This window comes from Papaver somniferum, chromosome 3, assembly GCF_003573695.1.
Source record: "Papaver somniferum cultivar HN1 chromosome 3, ASM357369v1, whole genome shotgun sequence".
Classification (NCBI taxonomy): Eukaryota; Viridiplantae; Streptophyta; class Magnoliopsida; order Ranunculales; family Papaveraceae; genus Papaver; species Papaver somniferum.
In genome coordinates, this window is record NC_039360.1 from 211,114,460 (window position 1) to 211,132,654 (window position 18,195).

At 35.7% G+C, this 18,195-nt stretch overlaps 2 protein-coding genes across 3 annotated transcripts; both read right to left on the minus strand.

Annotated features, from left to right (window-relative positions):
- Nucleotides 1-1,276: 1,276 nt before the first annotated feature.
- Nucleotides 1,277-3,128, minus strand: LOC113360587. The gene is made up of 5 exons (XM_026604084.1): nt 2,748-3,128; nt 2,649-2,654; nt 1,945-2,441; nt 1,759-1,849; nt 1,277-1,633 (listed from the first exon to the last, which is right to left on the minus strand). The coding sequence occupies exons 1-5, from the start codon at nt 3,126-3,128 to the stop codon at nt 1,277-1,279; spliced, it is 1,332 nt and encodes a 443-aa protein (XP_026459869.1).
- Nucleotides 3,129-12,064: 8,936 nt separating this feature from the next.
- On the minus strand, nt 12,065-17,059 carry LOC113358555 (probable E3 ubiquitin-protein ligase RHG1A). Of its 2 annotated transcripts, none has more exons than XM_026602153.1 (6): nt 16,888-17,059; nt 13,890-15,157; nt 13,701-13,751; nt 13,525-13,623; nt 12,975-13,133; nt 12,065-12,565 (listed from the first exon to the last, which is right to left on the minus strand). In XM_026602153.1, the coding sequence occupies exons 2-6, from the start codon at nt 15,129-15,131 to the stop codon at nt 12,434-12,436; spliced, it is 1,683 nt and encodes a 560-aa protein (XP_026457938.1). In that variant the 5' UTR covers nt 15,132-15,157; nt 16,888-17,059; the 3' UTR covers nt 12,065-12,433. The 2 variants fall into 2 exon arrangements, with proteins under 2 accessions (XP_026457938.1, XP_026457939.1); XM_026602154.1 differs by lacking the exon at nt 16,888-17,059 and adding an exon at nt 16,402-16,583.
- Between the last annotated feature and the right edge of the window lie 1,136 nt (nt 17,060-18,195).

The window sequence follows — 18,195 nt, forward strand, 5'->3', positions numbered from 1 at the left end:
TCCTATTGGGATACTTACTCTCCCCTTTCACGTGATTGGTGATTTGTAGAAAAATGACTATGGTGAGATGCAAGGTCTTGGCTTAGTATCATTTGTTATTTTGTCTACAGATAGCTTTGGTGAGTACTGCTGCGTTATCATTCACATTCTTGCTTCGTCCACCTCGAGTTTGTCAATTTAGTAGTGTCACTAGTATAATAGTTCCTTTTTAAGTTTTGTCTTTTATAATCAACATAAGTTCCATCCATCTTTCAAGAAAAAAGAACACTCCTTCACATTTCTATTTTAAAGGTGCAAGGTGCAATAAACCAGCGTAGAAACTCACCATTGCTAAAGCCGGATACCAGCATTAACGGGCGGGTACCATTTCATATAAGACAAAAGATTTATAAACGATCCTGGCAGTTGGATTACTGAAATAGTACCAGCCCCGCTAATGCTAGTACCCGCTTTTAGCAATCGTGGAGAAACGGGCCTGCCAATATAGTAAATCCCAATCATTGGGTTACATATGTGTGTTTTAGAACTAGAAGGGTCTATTTTTCTTAGCAAATGTCGGGTTATGCCACTTATCTGGGGCTTACCATTAGGTGACGAAATAAGATCAATATGAAATATACTCAAAAATCCGTTAACCAATTATCTTCATTAATGACTAATTTAATCTCTTATCAAGAACAATCATCAGACGTGTATCCATATGTATATAAAATGACCATAGAAAATCGGCTAATGTGGACATACACGTCGGTTGATTCTGGATAAATCTAGAAAAATAAAATTTTTGAAAAATTTCAATTGGGTTTTTTGATAAAGTACCCCTACACTTACACTAAAAAATGCCCCTGTTTTTTAAAAATTTGTTAAAGTACCCTTGTCTTGACCGTTTTATTCAAAAAACGGTTAACAACAGTTAGCAGCTGTTAATGCTTAGGTGGCAGCGTCAAAATGTCTAAAAAGCCCTTTCTACTGAGTAGAGCTGAATTTTCTTGAATCGCCGATTTAAGATGCCGAGTCGAGTCGAGTCGATTCAACAGGAAACACGTGGCATCCATTTAACCATGAATATAATGAAAACTCAACGGCCACAAAGTGTTAATTCCAAAATGACATAGATGTTCCAAAATAACATAGATGTTCAAATGAAAAGACTAAAAAGACACATAATCCTAACTAATGCAAACCACATAACTATACTGCCATTCACTTCTTTGTCTGACTCATCTTCTGCTTCTTTGAAGTTGTACAACCTTTAGCAGGAGTTTTAGTAGGAGCTTTAGATGGGTTGAGAGTACTTAGCTTTAGAAGAAGATGCAACTGCTGCTTTTCCAACACTAGATGGTTGAGATGATTGCTTCTTCTTAGCCTTAGAAGTAGATGCAGCAGGTCTGTCAAATGATGTAAAGGTAGCACCATCTACTTGAGTTCTTTGCCTCTTAGATTTAGGATTTTTTCCAACATCACCACCTTGACATGTAGTTTTGTTATGACCAGTTGATTTACATCTTGAACATGAATATGCCTTTGTAGGTGCTTTAGGCTCATCCCATGATCTCCTCCTCTTAACTCTTGGCCTTCCTGATTTCCTGATCTTGATAGCAGATTCTAGTTCAATATTCTCATGTTCTTCCAACTAAATAATGATACACATAAAAATAATTAGTAAGAAAATTAAAGAGATAGTTGAGGTAGCAAATAACTAGAACAAAATGAGAAACACAATGAAAAACATCAATGTTTTCATGTTCTTCCAAATACCTCAGACCAATCTTCTGGAGCAGGAAATGGAAACACAACTAGAGCATATGTTCTCTTGTATGCAGCAATTGTATAATAATGAGAGCAGTACCTGCAAAATTTGAGAAACAACAATGCAATTGTAATATGAGATACAAACATAAGAGTAATGATTTTGAAATAACAATGCAGTTGGTATGTACTTACCTTGTCCAATCAGGTCTGAATGGCTTCAAACAACACACAACATGTTGACAAACAAACCTTATGAGTTGCCATTGTAGACAACTGCATTGCTTTTCATCCAATTTGACAATAAAAACTGCCTTGCTACCTTCATTTGTAACTTCATACAACTTACCACTAACACATGGGTCAACTTTAAATGCACCAACCAACTTACACATCTTACCAATCAGTTTCATAGCAGTAGGAACCAATCTAGTAGGATCCCATTTTGCACTCTCCTTTCTCCTTTTGTGAAACAAACTCATAACCAACCTATTATAGAGAATTCCTAGTCTACATATTGGTTTGTACCTAAGATTTTTTACCATGGAAATAAAAGAGTCACTGGAGTTGTTATTTAGGTGCTCACACTTACTAGTGTCATCGAAAAAGGCTCTAGACCATGACTCAACACCAACCTCTTCAAGGTACACCACAGCAGCAACATTTTCCTTCTTCATATCTTCCATATGTTTCTACATACAACATACACAAACCATAAACATATTAGCACATAATAACACATATTAGCACATACAAAGCATAAACATATTCTCAACATACACAAACATAAAAATAATAAGAGATGTTACATAAAAATATTCTTCTTGTAGCATTTGGCTGCATTCCACAGTGAGATATACAACTTCTGTCCCTTAAAGTGAGTCTTGAGATTGTTATACAAGTGCCTGAAACAACAAAAACTTATAAGTAGTTAGCAAACTATATGAAAATTTATGTTCAAAGCAAATAAACATTGCTCACCTCCGACAATATCTAACATGTGAGTCTGGGTACACAACAGGAACAACTTCATGTAGTCCTTTATGCCTATCTGAAATGAATGTCAATGGATTTTGATGGCTTGAGAGTAATGGCTTCAAGTCAGTGAGGAACATGGTCCAATTCTCAATTGTTTCAGTAGGAAAAACACCAATTCCTAGTGGGACTAGTCCATTTTGACCATCTAACCCTGTTGCAGCCATCAACACACCACTACACTTACCATTTAGATGACAAGCATCTAACCCAATAACTGATCTACATCCTTCTTTCCATCCTTTGATAGCTCCAGCAAATCTTATTGTCATGGACTCAAATGCCATGTCAGTCTTACAATAAGAGAAAGTTGCAACTGGATCCTTGTTGGAGTCACACACCATCTTACAAAACTGGGGAACTAGTTTGTAACTCTCTTATAACTCTCATATTTATCTTCCATTACTAAGTTCCTGACCTTCCATGCATTATGATAAGTAACATCAATCAGATGAGAAGCCTTGAAATCCTCTTGAATTTTTCTTGGTCTTGGAATTATATTTCCAGAGCTATTCTTCAACTTCTCTTGTATAACTTCAGCTACTAATTGAGGGTCTACAGATCTATTCATTATCTTGTCTTCTACAATCCTACCCTTGCAAGTATGGGTCAAGTACACATCCTTCACCTTAAACGTAGACTGATGTTGTAGTTTTGAAGCAAAAACAAACCACTCACACACAACTTTTCCTCTATTGTCATACCTATTTTCACACCACACCCTAAGTCTTTTCTTGTTACTCTTTTCAGCTTTATACTCACATTCATTTAATATACAGAAAAGCTTTAGATGTCTTTTGAATGCAAGTTTATCAGGAAATTCAGTACCTACAATCTTTTGAGAAGGATCTAGTGGTTGAACAAGGTCTGAGTCATCAAACAACTCATCAGGTTCATCCTCAAAATCAGGATTATCATGTTGGAAATCCTTGTAATACTAAGGCTCTTCTTCACCCTCTTTACCTAAACAAGTACAAACCAATTAATTCCACATCTTCATCACTCATATAAACAAGCCATAACAAAACAAGTACAATAATATGCTACAACCATAAAAAAAAACAAGAACGTTAAATTTTGAATTTTCTTGTACCTTGGTCATTTACTTGTACATCATCATTATATGCATATCGCTAAAGTGTTAGTACAAAAATAACTAATGCATCAGTACATAATAAATGCACATAGGTACAAAAACATTAAATCAAGTTTGCAGGTTATAAGCACATTCATCTGTACTTTCATTTTCAGCATTACTTGTATCTTCATTATCTTCATCAGTATTATAAGCAGCTGCAGCTTCAGGATCTTCTACAGGATGGCACTCATCCACTTCTTTGTTCTCAAGTTGAATTACCAACTCATCATTTTCTTTCATTTTCTTCAACCAATATTCTTCATCAAAATAATCATCATCTGCAATTGGTTCCTCATCTACTTGAACTGGTGTACTACTCGATCCTCCTCTCACATTATCACCAACAACACTTGCTTGAGTAGGTTGTGAACTGCCCTGTCCAAACAACTTTCTAGCACTACAACCACCTGCACTTTTGTTCGTATCACCTCCAAGTCTTGGGCTTCTTCTCACTTGAGGTGACTTTGATGTTGTTTTCTTAGGTGTGACCTCCTTGTCCCATTCTGGATTACTAATCTTCACAATCAACTTAATAAAACCATTGCTATTTACTACAGCATTCTCCCAAAACCAGAAAAAGGCATGATCATTCTTTAGGGTCCATGGAACTCCATGTTCTGACATCCATAATAAAACAACATCATCTAAATCTTCCAAACATAACTTCCTATGAACTCATTTGCACAAATATCCTCAAACTCATCCTATCTCTTTGTAACTGTTTGAAAGAAAAACTCAATCTTACTATCAATGCAATAACAACTTATATCTCTGAACTTGGTTTTTCCCTTCTCAAAATATATTACAAACACAGACCAAAAAAAGTACTACAGACAAAAAATTTCTAACAAAATTAAACAATCAATTTCTTTTATGGGAATTATTATTATTATTTACTTGATTTTATAAAATTATTTCTTTAACTTTATACAAAAATACAGACCCAATGTAGATTCCTTACAGATATCATTTTTTTTCCAGATTCGGATTCACAGACAAAAAGAAAAGGAAAAAAACAAAAAAGAAAGATAGGGATTGAAGATTCTTCATAGATAAAACAAAGGAAAAAGATAAACAATGATGCAAAAGTTAGGGGTTCAATAAAATAAAGTTAGGGTTTCACTTTATATTGATATAAAAGGCTACAAAATCACTCTATTTCATCATGCAAACACAGATCTAATAAAATCAAAAGTTAGGGTTTCCAATCTTGTTACCTAGACATCATTTTCTCCTTTACAGTCGTTGTCATAGAAGATATATCCATGTTCACCTTCAATTGATTCGATTAATCATCAAACATACCAACTATCCTGTCGATTCAATTGAATCGTCAATTTTTCTCTTTTTCAGAAACAGAAGAGAAGGAAGAAGAGGTTGAAAGGAAAAAGAGAAAACGAGATTTACTTTCTCTCACTAGTTTAATATATACTGTAGGGGTTTATGGTAATTTTACCATTTTTTGACTAGGTAAACGACTGTGGACTCATTATGTGGGCCCAAGACGTGAAAATAGACAGTAAGGGCAGTTTAACAAGTTTTAAAAAAACGGGGGCAGTTTTTTAGTGGGTATTTTCGTATGAGGGTACTTTATTAAAATTCTCATTTCAATTTTGAATATACGAACCAATTAGTAACCTAATTAAAAGAAATGGGTTGACAAAGAAAAGTACCCGAAAAGGTGGAATTTGATAGATTTGATTAAATTTTAAGTTTTAATAGTGAGGGTAAACTTAGTACTTTCGCCCTTTTTAGTCACCCCTTATCCATATCATCTAGGCGGGTGAAAAAAAAATGATAGGCCCCAAAAAATTGGGATGGCAAAAAATCATAGAAGAGAGTGAAAAATGTATGACTATCCAAAAAAAAAAAATATTGATGCCATTTAGAATTTTAAAGAGCCATGACAATAACAGAATTTCTAGGTTCTCATCCAAATCCACTTCATCAACTAATGGAGCAAAAAGGTTATTTCAAATTCTTCTAAACTTATTTTAATTAATTTTAATATTTTTGTTATTTTAATTTAATTTAAAATACTGTGTTACATTTGTTTACTTTAATTCAAAATTATAAATATATTTCCTCATCTTCGAAAGATACATACTTATTTTCGTTTCTAACCCACAATTTTAAAAAAATATATTACCACAAATATTATATGGATTACTTTTCTTCATTTACATCGTTAATATTCTTTTTTTTTTTCTACCGATAATTTGTTCTAAACAACAACGTACTGATATGCAAATGGATATAAATATAAATCATACGTCTAGACAATCCTATCTATGGTTATGTGGCATATGTTAGGTTTAGCGAAAAAAATAGGATGTGGATGTTATCTTAGGGAAGAGAAGCAGTTGAGAAATCACAGTGTGATGAAATTTGTAATGTGTGGTTGCTAGAATGTAACGAAGGCTAGATTCTTGACTGTAAATCTGATTATCTCTATGAGATGTCCTTCTGAATTGATGAAGCCATCTATTTATAGTCTTGTGAGTGCACTGATTTCTCGTAAGTTGTGAAAGTTGTGAAGAAATGAATAAGTGATGATCGTGGAGATTGTGGTGAAGTCATGTCCGCTATTTCGGGAAGATTGCATTACCACTACTCCCTAATCTTCTAAACTGCTTTTAATCACCCCACTACTTATTACCTTCTCATCATGAATTTGTTACCGCACGACACATTGTTGTAAACCGCTAGATCAACACCTAAATGAGAATACCCTGTGTGACATACTTGATATCTCGTAAAAAAAATAGTGAAGTCATGAACTACTACTATTTTGGTTAAGTCGGGATAATAATCAGTTAAATTAGTGAGGCAAGTTGCTCAGTTCACTATGTTGTTGAGTAGACTGACCAATGCCAAGCGGCCCAATCCTAATGAAAACATTAAGTCCAGTAATAAATTATATACTCCCTTCGTTCCTTTTTAATAGGCTGGTTTCTATAAATAAATGTTTCAAAAAAATAGACTGGTTTCCTAATTGGGAAAGTCAAGTGTTACTTTAATTTTTTGGGACCACTTTTCTCTTAACTTTTTTTGATGTTAAGTGTCATGTGGACCATTTCACTTTACTTCCTTTACTGACAAGTGTCATGGGGACCATTTCACTTCACTTTTTTTATTGACAAGTGTCATGATGACCACTTTCAATGATTAGTTCTCTTAATTTCCTTAAATTTTTCTAAAAACAAAACCAGCCTGTTAAAAAGGAACGGGGGAGTATTTAATAAGTCGATCATGATAAGTCTAGGGATATATTGTATAATCATGGACAAGACTCTGATGATGTCATGAGCATCTGAGCAAGATTACTCTCAGTGATGAGATAAGTTACCAAAGGTGGTACTATCGAGGAGGTATCTTGACTTGAGATGCATGTAAAAGTGATGAAAAACTTGGATTCATACCAAGAATAAAGTACTAGCCAATACTAACATCAATGCATCAAGCACATAAATGGCCTTAAATATGTACTACCGTAGCACCGAGAAGCGACTAACTGTCGCTGGCAAAACCAGTGCTTCAAATATACAATAGTTGGCGCTGGCAAAGGCATGAGTTGTTGGCAGCGCCATGGTGTTAATGTTGGAGACAATGAGCTGCAACAATGTAAGTTGTATAGGCAAATGACCAGGTATTGGTGTTGGAGCCGATACGTTCCAGTGTTATAAGATTTTGTTGGCGATTCCAATAGGCCAACACCCGTGATTTACCTTGGTGTTGGCAATAGGCCATCGCCGTTAGTTATTATTGGCGCTGGCAATAGGCTAGCGCCTTACTAGTTTAGGCAATCCCTTTACGACTAGGGTTGGGATTGGCTGATCCCAACGCCATGTTGTATTTAGGCTGGTGATGACCTTAGCCAGTACCGTGACGAAGAGAAGTTATTGTTGGCCAGTCATGGCAAGATTGATGCCATGACTTATTTAGTTACTCGTACTCGGATGATATTTCCATCGTGTATTTCAAGAAATGAATGTACACTTGTTTCTAAAGGTATTCATGGAACCCTGCTGAGAATATGTACAAACTAGATCAGAGAATATGTAATTAGACTCCAAGTATTGGAGTTTTATGCCGATATTGTGACTACATTAACAAATGAAAATCTAAACATTGATATGTGTACCCAACAAGTTCAAGGAATTCAACTATGGAAGTTTCGCTACTTGAGACAAGTTGAATGTTACTTATTGGGAGTCTAAATATGATATATGGAACGAGTTCAGGAAATTCAGCTGTGAAATTATTGCAACTTATACCAGATTCAAAGACGAATTTATAAGTTTGCCCTTGTTAAAAAACCACCGTCAACAAACTAAAACATTCAAACATTACTTAATCCCTACGAGTCATTTTGATGATTCGATTAAAAAAAAGTGAAGTTGTTTTGAGTATTTTTAGTGTTATCATAACAAACATATCAAGAAAGCATAGATAACACAGTTACAATACTATACCGAGTTTATTTTAAGAACCACGCGATGTGTATACCAGCTCAAAAGCAATTCTAGATGGATTAAGGGGAAACAAAACTTACACCTCTCACAATCTTAGCATATTTTCTTCATTTAGGAGGAAGGGCATATGAGGTCGGGTGACAAAAGATGTGAGTCGTAGTCGACACGACATACGGCAGGGATTTGAAGATGTGAGTCATGATCGACTCGTGTCTAGGCGGATCGGGTCGGATACGAGTTAAAGTCGACGGGTGTGGGTTGGGTCAGGTTCGTGCATCCTTATTTATGTTTATAGACGTTTGTGACAAATTTCTGAGAACAAATTCTTTGCGATCCTAAGGTGGAGAAGATGTATTCGTTAAAAATAATGATGATTACGATCAGGGACGGGCCTAACAAGTGGCTAACCTAGGCTATAGCTCGTCCCTAATTCTAGCCCAACATCATTTTTGTATGTAATTTTTTTAAAATTTTAGGTTTTAACCCAAATATTCCGGTACCTTGACGTATTTTCAAAACACTTATTGTTATTTTAACATATTTATAAGATAGTTTTTAGCCATAAAACAATTTCTAGTTTATAAGCGAAAAAAAGAAAACTCCTCTTCTTTAATAATCTCTTTCTTTCATAATCTCTTTCATTCGTAATCTCCCATTTTTCTTTCGTAAACAATAAAAAATAATTCTTGATCACCTTTTGATATCAAATTTTGTTCGTTATTCATTTTCAGTTGTCTATTATCTAGTATTTGGTTTGTGAAGATAGCCACTAGCTACGCGATGTGTTGTAAAAAAATTACCGCCACCTTCGTCCGCCTTGCAAATTAGTGATAATCCAGCCTTACCCAAAGAAGAATCTTAGGTCCGTCCCTGATTACGATCAAGTGTGAGAAGGTTGTAAAAAATAAGAAGATCAATCAAACATTAAAGCGAATATGAAAATTTAATTTTCATCGATTTTATGACGGAAACTGAATTTTCGTATTGGTTGAAACATGAAAAGTGAGTTTCCGTCGGATTTTTCTTAGCTATAGCGTGGAATAGTTGTGTTCTCTCCTAAGAGCCAAGCTAAGGCATATGGACACATTATAAAGCGATGGCCCATAACGGTTGGCCTTCCCTATAATGTGGCTATAGCCAAGCGAAATGCAATGCTTGGTTTTATGAAAATCAGTCTAGATTTCCTAAAGCTCAGGCTAAGGTAATAATCAAATAAAAGGCACTGCTTTTAGTTGGGGGTTCGGCAACTGATTTGTTCTTTTAGAGAACTAGCGAGGCAGTGGAAGGTAATACTCAGATGTAACTAGGTTATCAATGCTGGGCTCTTCTAAATAGGGGTGTAAATAATACCCGAAAATACTCGGCTTGCATGTACCTGCCCGAGCCCGCCTGTACCCGAAGTAACCCAAAGTCTGTTATGGTCCGTCATGAGCCACCCGGCCTAACCTGGATTAATTTATTGGACGGTCTCGGGCTTTGCAATTAATTATGATACCCGGCCTGGTGCCCGGCCTGATACCCAGCCTGAAATCCTTTTATGTGCCATTAATTATTTAATATCCTCTTAAAAAGACTTAAAAGTTACCATTTTGTAATTTTCAATTTTATGTCAAGAAAAATAAAATGGTTCCGGATCCTCTACACCAAAAATCCTCTGCACCTCTACACCTGCCAATGAATGGAAGCCACGTGTTCGCCTTTTTCACATACCAAAATCATCATATATTCTATATTAATATTGTTAAAATTAAAAGGTTTTCACGGAGGTAAAAATGGAAAATGTTTATCCTTCCTTGATTATCTCTTCTCACTCATACCGTATCAGATTTATGGTTATGGACTTTCGCTGGGAATTAAAATTGTTCGAGTGCGTCTAACTGAAGGAATATATGCGCAATGATCTCAAGACATAACTCTCATTTCTTATATCACTAAAGTTTGATTTTACTGAAAGTGAAAACGAAATGAGCAGCTAAGTATTTTCAAAACTCATTCTTCCAATACTATGAACAGAAAACCCAAAGTTCCAAAGTCATTTAGCTGCAACGAAGGATTCAAGTTGCCACAATTTGCTTGCATAAAAGACTACCAGCCATCTTTCTACTACGTAACATCTCCATAAAAGACAAAAGGTTGATTCATAACACCATTTTCCCACTGTAGTTTGTAATACATCTGTATCGTGATCTAGTATAAAATAACCAGACCTAATATTGGCAATTTTATTAAGGGGGGCTTGAGGTAAATGGTTCTTGGCTATTAACTAGAAATTGTGAGATCAACCATTTTCTGCTATCGATCTCTATAAATGTAGAAAACTAATAGTTACAGTAGCCGATTTCTACTAGGAAACAGTTCAATATGCAAAGTAATTGACATAATTTCCATTATAAAGCATCTAAACCTCATGCCGTAACAAAAGAGAGGAGTTCATACTGCATGCTCAAGATTATTAATTGTTTACAGATAATCAAAAAATGATTCTTTATTATGATGACAAAAGACAACAAAATACATTCATGTCCATGCCTAAGCAGCAGGTTGGGCTTTCTTTTGTACTTTGCAACCATCAGAATTACTGGAGTTTCGTATCGTGACAATCCTAATGTGCAGATACTTAAATAGGTACTTGTTATCTTCTTTATTCTCCTGAACTTCATCGATATTGTAACCCTCATGGGTAATCTTGAGGATGCGAGTTACATAAGTGATGCCGTCCTTTTAAGAATCAGGACTAAAACAAAACAATCACTTCCAATAAAAAAAACTAATTTAAAATGTTGAAGAACATGAAAAGTGTTCATCAATTGGTCTAACGACTACGCTGCAGTGTACAGAGAAATTAAGGGAGGATAAACGTTTTCCAGTTTTGTCACCGGGAAAATCTTTTTGTTTTAACAACATTAATATACTCCAGAATACATGATTTTGGTATGTGGAAAAGGCGAACACGTGGCTTCTATTTATTGGCTGGTGTAGAGGTGCAGAAGATTTTTGGTGTAGAGGATCCCGAGCCAAATAAAATATATAGTTGTTTTTACTCATAATTAACCTTTTCAAAACATTAATGGTAATATATTCTTATTAGAAAGTTTATTATACTCTAATTAATTATTTAAAAGTTTATTGTACTCTAAAATTAAAAGTTTGTCATTGTAATTTAAATATAAAATAATACTATCACTTACGGTACACAATGTTAGAAAGGAAAGGATATTATATTAAAAATAAATAAATTAAATACCGTTTATTTGAAAATTTAAACTTAAAATAAAAAAGAAAAAAAATCAAAATAGTGGCATGTCCGGCCGATCTGGTCTTGCCCGTATAAAAAGCGGGTTTTGGGTGGTGTTTGGGTAACAAATTATCCACTTTTACCCGGCCTGAATTTGTTTACGGGCTCACAAATATTAAGCCTGGCCTACCCGAATTTACACCCCTAACTTCTGAACGACGTATTTCCCTTCTCCCCGCACTCTCTTTTGTCATTTTAATCAACAAAATCTAAACCTTTTTCTTGCAGAAAAAAGAACGGAAAGAGAGAGAGAAGCTGGCTTCAAATTCTTCCGTTCCAAATTACCAAAATAAGCTGATCAAATGCTCGTCCACTTCTAGGTTTTCATTTCAGCAATACTAGTCTCTCTTTCTTTGTGAAAGAAAGAGAAGGAAAAGATAAAAAGTGAAATGCGATAAATTCAAAATGCTAGCCTTTCGCTCCATCCCCAATGTGGATACAAGTTCTTGCGAAAACAGATTTTGTTACTCAGTACTAAGAAAGAATGTATGGTTTTTGGTAAATGGGAAGCCCGTATATGACATTAAGGGGTTTTCAAATGCAAATGGTCCTATGTTCCACTGATGTAAGAACCAAGACACATGTCTGTGAAAGGTTCTAAAAACTGTGGCTTATTTTGGTACACTGAAGGGGATGTTGTAATATATGTACAAGGGGAAAGGAAGACAGACAATATGAACAGGACAAAGACACAAATGGTTGATCAACGAAGATGAGTTGCAGGTAGTGTGGAGGAGAGAACTAGGAATCTGCTGCAGGAGCCTTACAGATTGGACACCAGTTCTTCTGACGCAGCCACTGCTGAACACAAACTACATGATACCGGTGATCACAGCGTAACTTACCCACCTCGTCTCCCTCGACATATTCCTCCTGTCAAAAACAAATAGCGAATAACATTAATCCGGTACCGTGGATAAACCTGAGTTCAATTAAGGTATAAACTTCCTCAGCCTGAATAGCGGTCAGAAGGTAGGTGAACCTCCTAATTTACCAAAATTTGACAGTATAACTAAGTGTTCTCTTTATCGAGGTTACACGGCTTAATACAAGCATATAATCACATAAGTCTATCTACCTCCCATGAAGGAAACAAAGTTACGATTTTTAAAATGGATATCTCATGTTCGAGCAGAAGGAAAAACAACTATCAAGTTTGGTAGGACTTCACTTCAAAGAGAATGGGTTATAGACATGGATAACCTATAATGGAAGAAAACTGGAGTGCAAAAAAGTGATCAACTATACTGCATAAGAAGTAGTAGGTTAAGAATGGAATTACTTGACAAACTGTGCACTTGGCATCATCTTCCCCAGACTCGATATTCTTTTCATCGGCAGGCACAGGCTTATAGCAATTCCGTCTAAGGCACTTCGAAATTGTTTCTTCTGTAAGTGCCGTACTAACATTACCCATCTTCTCCTCCAAAGCTAATAATTCCTGTAAATACAATAAATAAGTAAGGCAAAAAAGATAAAGCTACAAATTGAGGCCATAAATGAAAAAAGGAAGACCATAAAAACAAAAAAAGAGTAGCCATAAATAGATTTCTTACATTAGAAACATAATAATTTAGTAAAGAAAATATTACAGCAACCCGATCACCCTGACCCTGCCTACTTTGGGGGGTTGGTCTTATGAACCATGATTTCGGCTTCGGTCAGATTTACCATACAGACAATCTTATTTGATTGTGCTCGAAGGCCTTGGGCCAAAGAATGAAACTCTATTATAGTATAAAGTAATTATAATAACAAGGCCCGGGTATAATTTTCTCATAACAACTACTACATGCTCAAATCACTCTAAGCTGCTGAGGGGGAAAACAAACCTCATATGACATGTTATCAATATCAAGTCTCATATCCCTATGTTGGTCATGAAAGCTAATGCCACCCAGGAATAAGTTTGCCTCCAAAGCTAATAATTGCTGCATCAGGTAGAAAGCAGAATTCAATATTAAGCTAAGGGATGAAACAGGGTAAACTCAGCAGAAAAGTTAACTACCTCATATGTAAGCTCCTCATCATGTTCAATCCTGTCCAGTGCCAGCAATACCTACAATACAAATACAAATCATGTTTCATTTCCGAGCATCAACAAACAAACATAACCTTCTGTATCCTAAAGGATGACTGGCGGCTTAACATAAACGAAGCATATAAATCAAAAACCAAAATCGAAATAGAAGTGTACCTCCGCGATTCCATCAATGTTGAAGCGTCGCAGACCATCTCGATCGACTGAGAGTCCACTGAACATCCGTAGACCATCATCTTCTGAATGAATACTCGGCCGAATTCGCACATTCCCATTGCTACTACCAGGGCGGTCAAAAGAGCTTCGGTGTGCCATAGGATGCACTGATGAAGATTGGTGCAAGGAACTAGGTTGACTGGATTGGCCAACTGTTAGTTCAGCGGGAGAGAGTTCTGAAATCACAACAAGGGGTTCAGATTGTGATGAGTTATTCTCTACACCAGTCTCGGCGAGCCTTGACCTAGTTTCTCCATTAATTGTCCTACGAGTTCTAACTGATGTAACACCATCCCTACTAGGAGCCCAATTTCTGGTTCTTGAAGATTGATGAGATGATGATGGGCGTTCAGAGATAGACAGGTTAGACCCAGATGGTGAATTTTGATTCACTGAATTTCCTCCACTTGATGACCCAATCATTACCTTCCCTCTTGCTCCTTCGGAATTTTTGCGTTTTGCAACTTCAGTCCTTCTACCACGGCCAGAATCAGAAGATGAACAACCTGGGAGCACATCAGATATTGATGAACATCCAAGATTTCTGAGACCATATCTGCTCGAGCTACCCTGACCATTAGAGACTGCTTTTGAAGCTTGGAAACTGTTTTTAGGAGCAAATGACCTTCGGGCCGAGGAGTTAGGAGAAAAATCCTGATTACTTAGTCCTGGTCTTCTAAAGGTTTGCTTCTGCGTTCTTATGTTTGATGATTCATTGCTAGTAACAACTTCCTCCGAAGTATTAACAGATAACCCATTCAAAACTCCAGATTGTTCATCGCCTTTCACTCTAGGATTCACTCTGGCATTAAAGGTGCTGGGATCTGAAACTTCTTCCTCCATATGCATGTTGCTGGTTTCAGCAGAAACTGCATCTTTTTGACAAGATTGTTTCTGGAACCCTTGGTTGGTTTTTTTTACTTCATTCATTGTAGAGTATGTTCTCGAGGAGCTTCCAACATTTGAGTTACCACCCCTTGAGCGGACAGAAAGACCCGATCTATTATCTCTTTCTGATTTACCAACAGAGCCTTTCATGGAGTTAAATCTGGTGCTGCAACCTAGCCTGTTACAACATTGTGCGTTTCGGTTCTCATTGTTCGAGGAATCTCTGGAACTCAAGGACCCTCTTGTGGCAACACCAATCCCAACAACAGCTCTTTTACCGGTGTTTTTATCCATGAGCGAAATGGATCAGTGCTTCAGTTCTGTAGAATAACGACAAACAAACTATGTTAAATACCAATGTGAGATGATGTTTCCTTGATAGGGTTAACATAAAAAAAAAGAACTGCCCAAACTTCTGACAACATGACACGCTGAAGAATAAATTGGGTGACACAGCTTATGAAGGGAACCAATTATTCTCAAAGCAAGATTACAAGAAGATGAAACGGAGAGTCATCAAATCAGGGTATGAAAGCAAGCGCCAAAACTCTTTATCTTTGAGAACTGAAATTAGCCAGGAATTGGAGAATGTTGATAGTTTGTCAGCTTGCTTTTATCCTTATACTCTTTAAGGATAAAAGCTTGATATTCAGGCTTTTATCCTTATTGCCAGCTTGATATTCAGGCTAGAGAATGAGAAAATGAAACAAAGTTAATGCGAGGGTTCACATATGGACTGTTCCACTAGGTGTATCTAAGAGGATAACATGTCCAGAAAGTAGACCTTTTCTGAAGCTTTAGAATCAATACATAAGTCCACTGTTAGCTATGAGGAAACTAGCACTACCATAGCTGGTGGGTAGCAGGTTAGGGGTGAATGCACTATAGAAGATACAAAAAAACTAAAAACCAAACAAGAGAATCTGAGAAATCCAGAAATAGTTTGACTGAGACAATGCAAGGAAGGGGATTGAACGTCATATGACTGGAAAACAGCTCGCATTTAAGGCTCAAAAAAGGAGTTGATATGGGAGAACTGTTGATTTCCTTCTTTCTAGAGAACATACGAGACTGCCGCGACCAATTTGGCATCTAGGCATCCAAACAAACAGTTAAATGAAAGAATGCGTCTAATCGAGGAATGGCAGATTACAAAGAATAAAAAAGAGTTGTCAAAACTACAATTTAACATCTCTATTTTTCTCACCAGTGATATCAAAATTTACCTGGAAAAGTCAGCAAATAAAATCCAATGAATTGGATAACAGTTAAAACGCATTAATTATGAAAAGAAAAGAAAAGAAAAACATGAAACATAAGTATAAGATCATCATCTAACCATCTAACAAAATAAAAACAATCAAACAAGTAGATGAACAAATACTGAAACATATTGAACCTCATCATCAAACACAATGATTGAGATAATACTATATCTTATAAATGATTGGTTGTTATATCCTTAGATAAAAGTAGGTAACAAGTTTATTCATCCAACTAAACCAACGAATTTGTAATCAAGATTAATAAGACAAAATTATGAGCGAGATTAGAAGAAAAATACCCAAACACAAACAAGGATCATCAGAATATCTTCATTATGTGGATTGGATTCTGAAACTAAAACATATGAAGGAATTCAAAACAACAACAACAACAACAACAAAATTCAGAATAAGAAGAAGAATCCAAACAACAAAGAGATATTAAAAATCCATAAGAAGTCTCTAATTATAGAAAACAAAACTTGTTTGGTTTGAACAATCTTTTCGCTCTTTTCCCTCTACTTATAAGGACTCTTTTTTTTTCACCCCGGGAATTCAGCCACCAAACAAGTTCAATGAAAACACCCAATTCACCAAATCAAACATCAATAAATTTATCATCAAAACTCCAAAAACAATATTATAAAATTACCACACAAAATAAAAACTCCATCAAAAAAACTCTTATACACAATCATCATGAAGATTAGTATAAATTTCTGTTAAACTACTTATAATAAAAAGTAAACTCACTGATTATATAACTAAACAGAGAAACATAATACCTTTTTCTCTTACTTTTTCTTCTTCTTTCTTTCTTAATCCCGAGAATGAGAATTTTTCTCGTTATCTTAAGAAATTCCGTGTTTGAGCTTCTTCGAAGAGAAAAGGGGGTTTTTGAGAGAGAGTTTGACTCCAGGGGAAAAGAAGAAGAACTCAAAGGAGATAAAAAACGTAGGTACTACTACTAAAAAGGAAAAGTTGCCGTCCTAATATTCTAATTCTGATCAGAAACAATATTAACCGTCAGATTATAACATGAGGAGATTTCATTTCGATGGTGAAAGATGGCTTGAGGTTGTATTATTTTTGTTTGATACGTCTTCGTCAATGTGGAAGCCACTCAAAAATACAACCTAAAATTCACGAAATTAAAATAAAAAACTCGGGATTTATTTTGGTGTGATAACGGAATACGTTGTTTGATGTACTTGCGAATAGTGGGGACTATGTAAAACCACGTTACACGTATGCTCCCGGTGTTGGATTTTGTGGGTTATTTTGTTTGTATTGTTTGTTTCCATGTCTATCTTGTTTTGGTTGGATTCTTTTTACATTTTTTAGGGCTAGAAAAGGATAGGGATTACGTTAAGTCAATCCTTAAAAATATAGAGGATCATGGTATAATATGAACAATGGATGTTATGCCACGTGAAGGAATGAGGTGATGGATATTAGAACTGGCAAACAAGCCAAAATCCGCGGGTTAACCCGTGCCCGATCCGTGAAAACCCGAACTTGGCTCGGCTTGTTTCAAAACAAGCCGGATTCGGATTGGAGAAATGTGATTATATTTTTACCTCATTTTTACCGTGCGTAAAATATCAGGGAGCTTTTGTTTTTTCCGTCAGAAGCTACAGGACAAAATATTAATGGCAGCATTTCAAGTGCTGCCTTGTCAGCAATCTAATTTTGCTCTAGTGATGCTTGGTTGTAAATGTCCATTAGAATCGGATCGAACTGACATACCACCAACTTGAACCTCGAGTCTTTTGGCTTATATAACTTTAAGCAAAAAAAAAAAGAAAAAACATCAGTTTATTTTCGACTAATTTATAGCGCGTTTGGATACAAATCTGATTCTGATTTTCGTTCCTCCAGAAATAGAAGTCAATAGCAAAAATGTTTTGCTACACAAAATACTGACTTTTCTGCTCCTATAAATTGTTTTAAAATATTATTACTAAACTAATTTCTGATTTATTGGCTTCCAGAAATCGAAAAACAACTTTTGAATGTGCATCCAAATATCCTATTAGAATTTTGGGGTGGTTGGTTGGTCCAGTTCCTTCACTAAGTATGAAGGATATGAT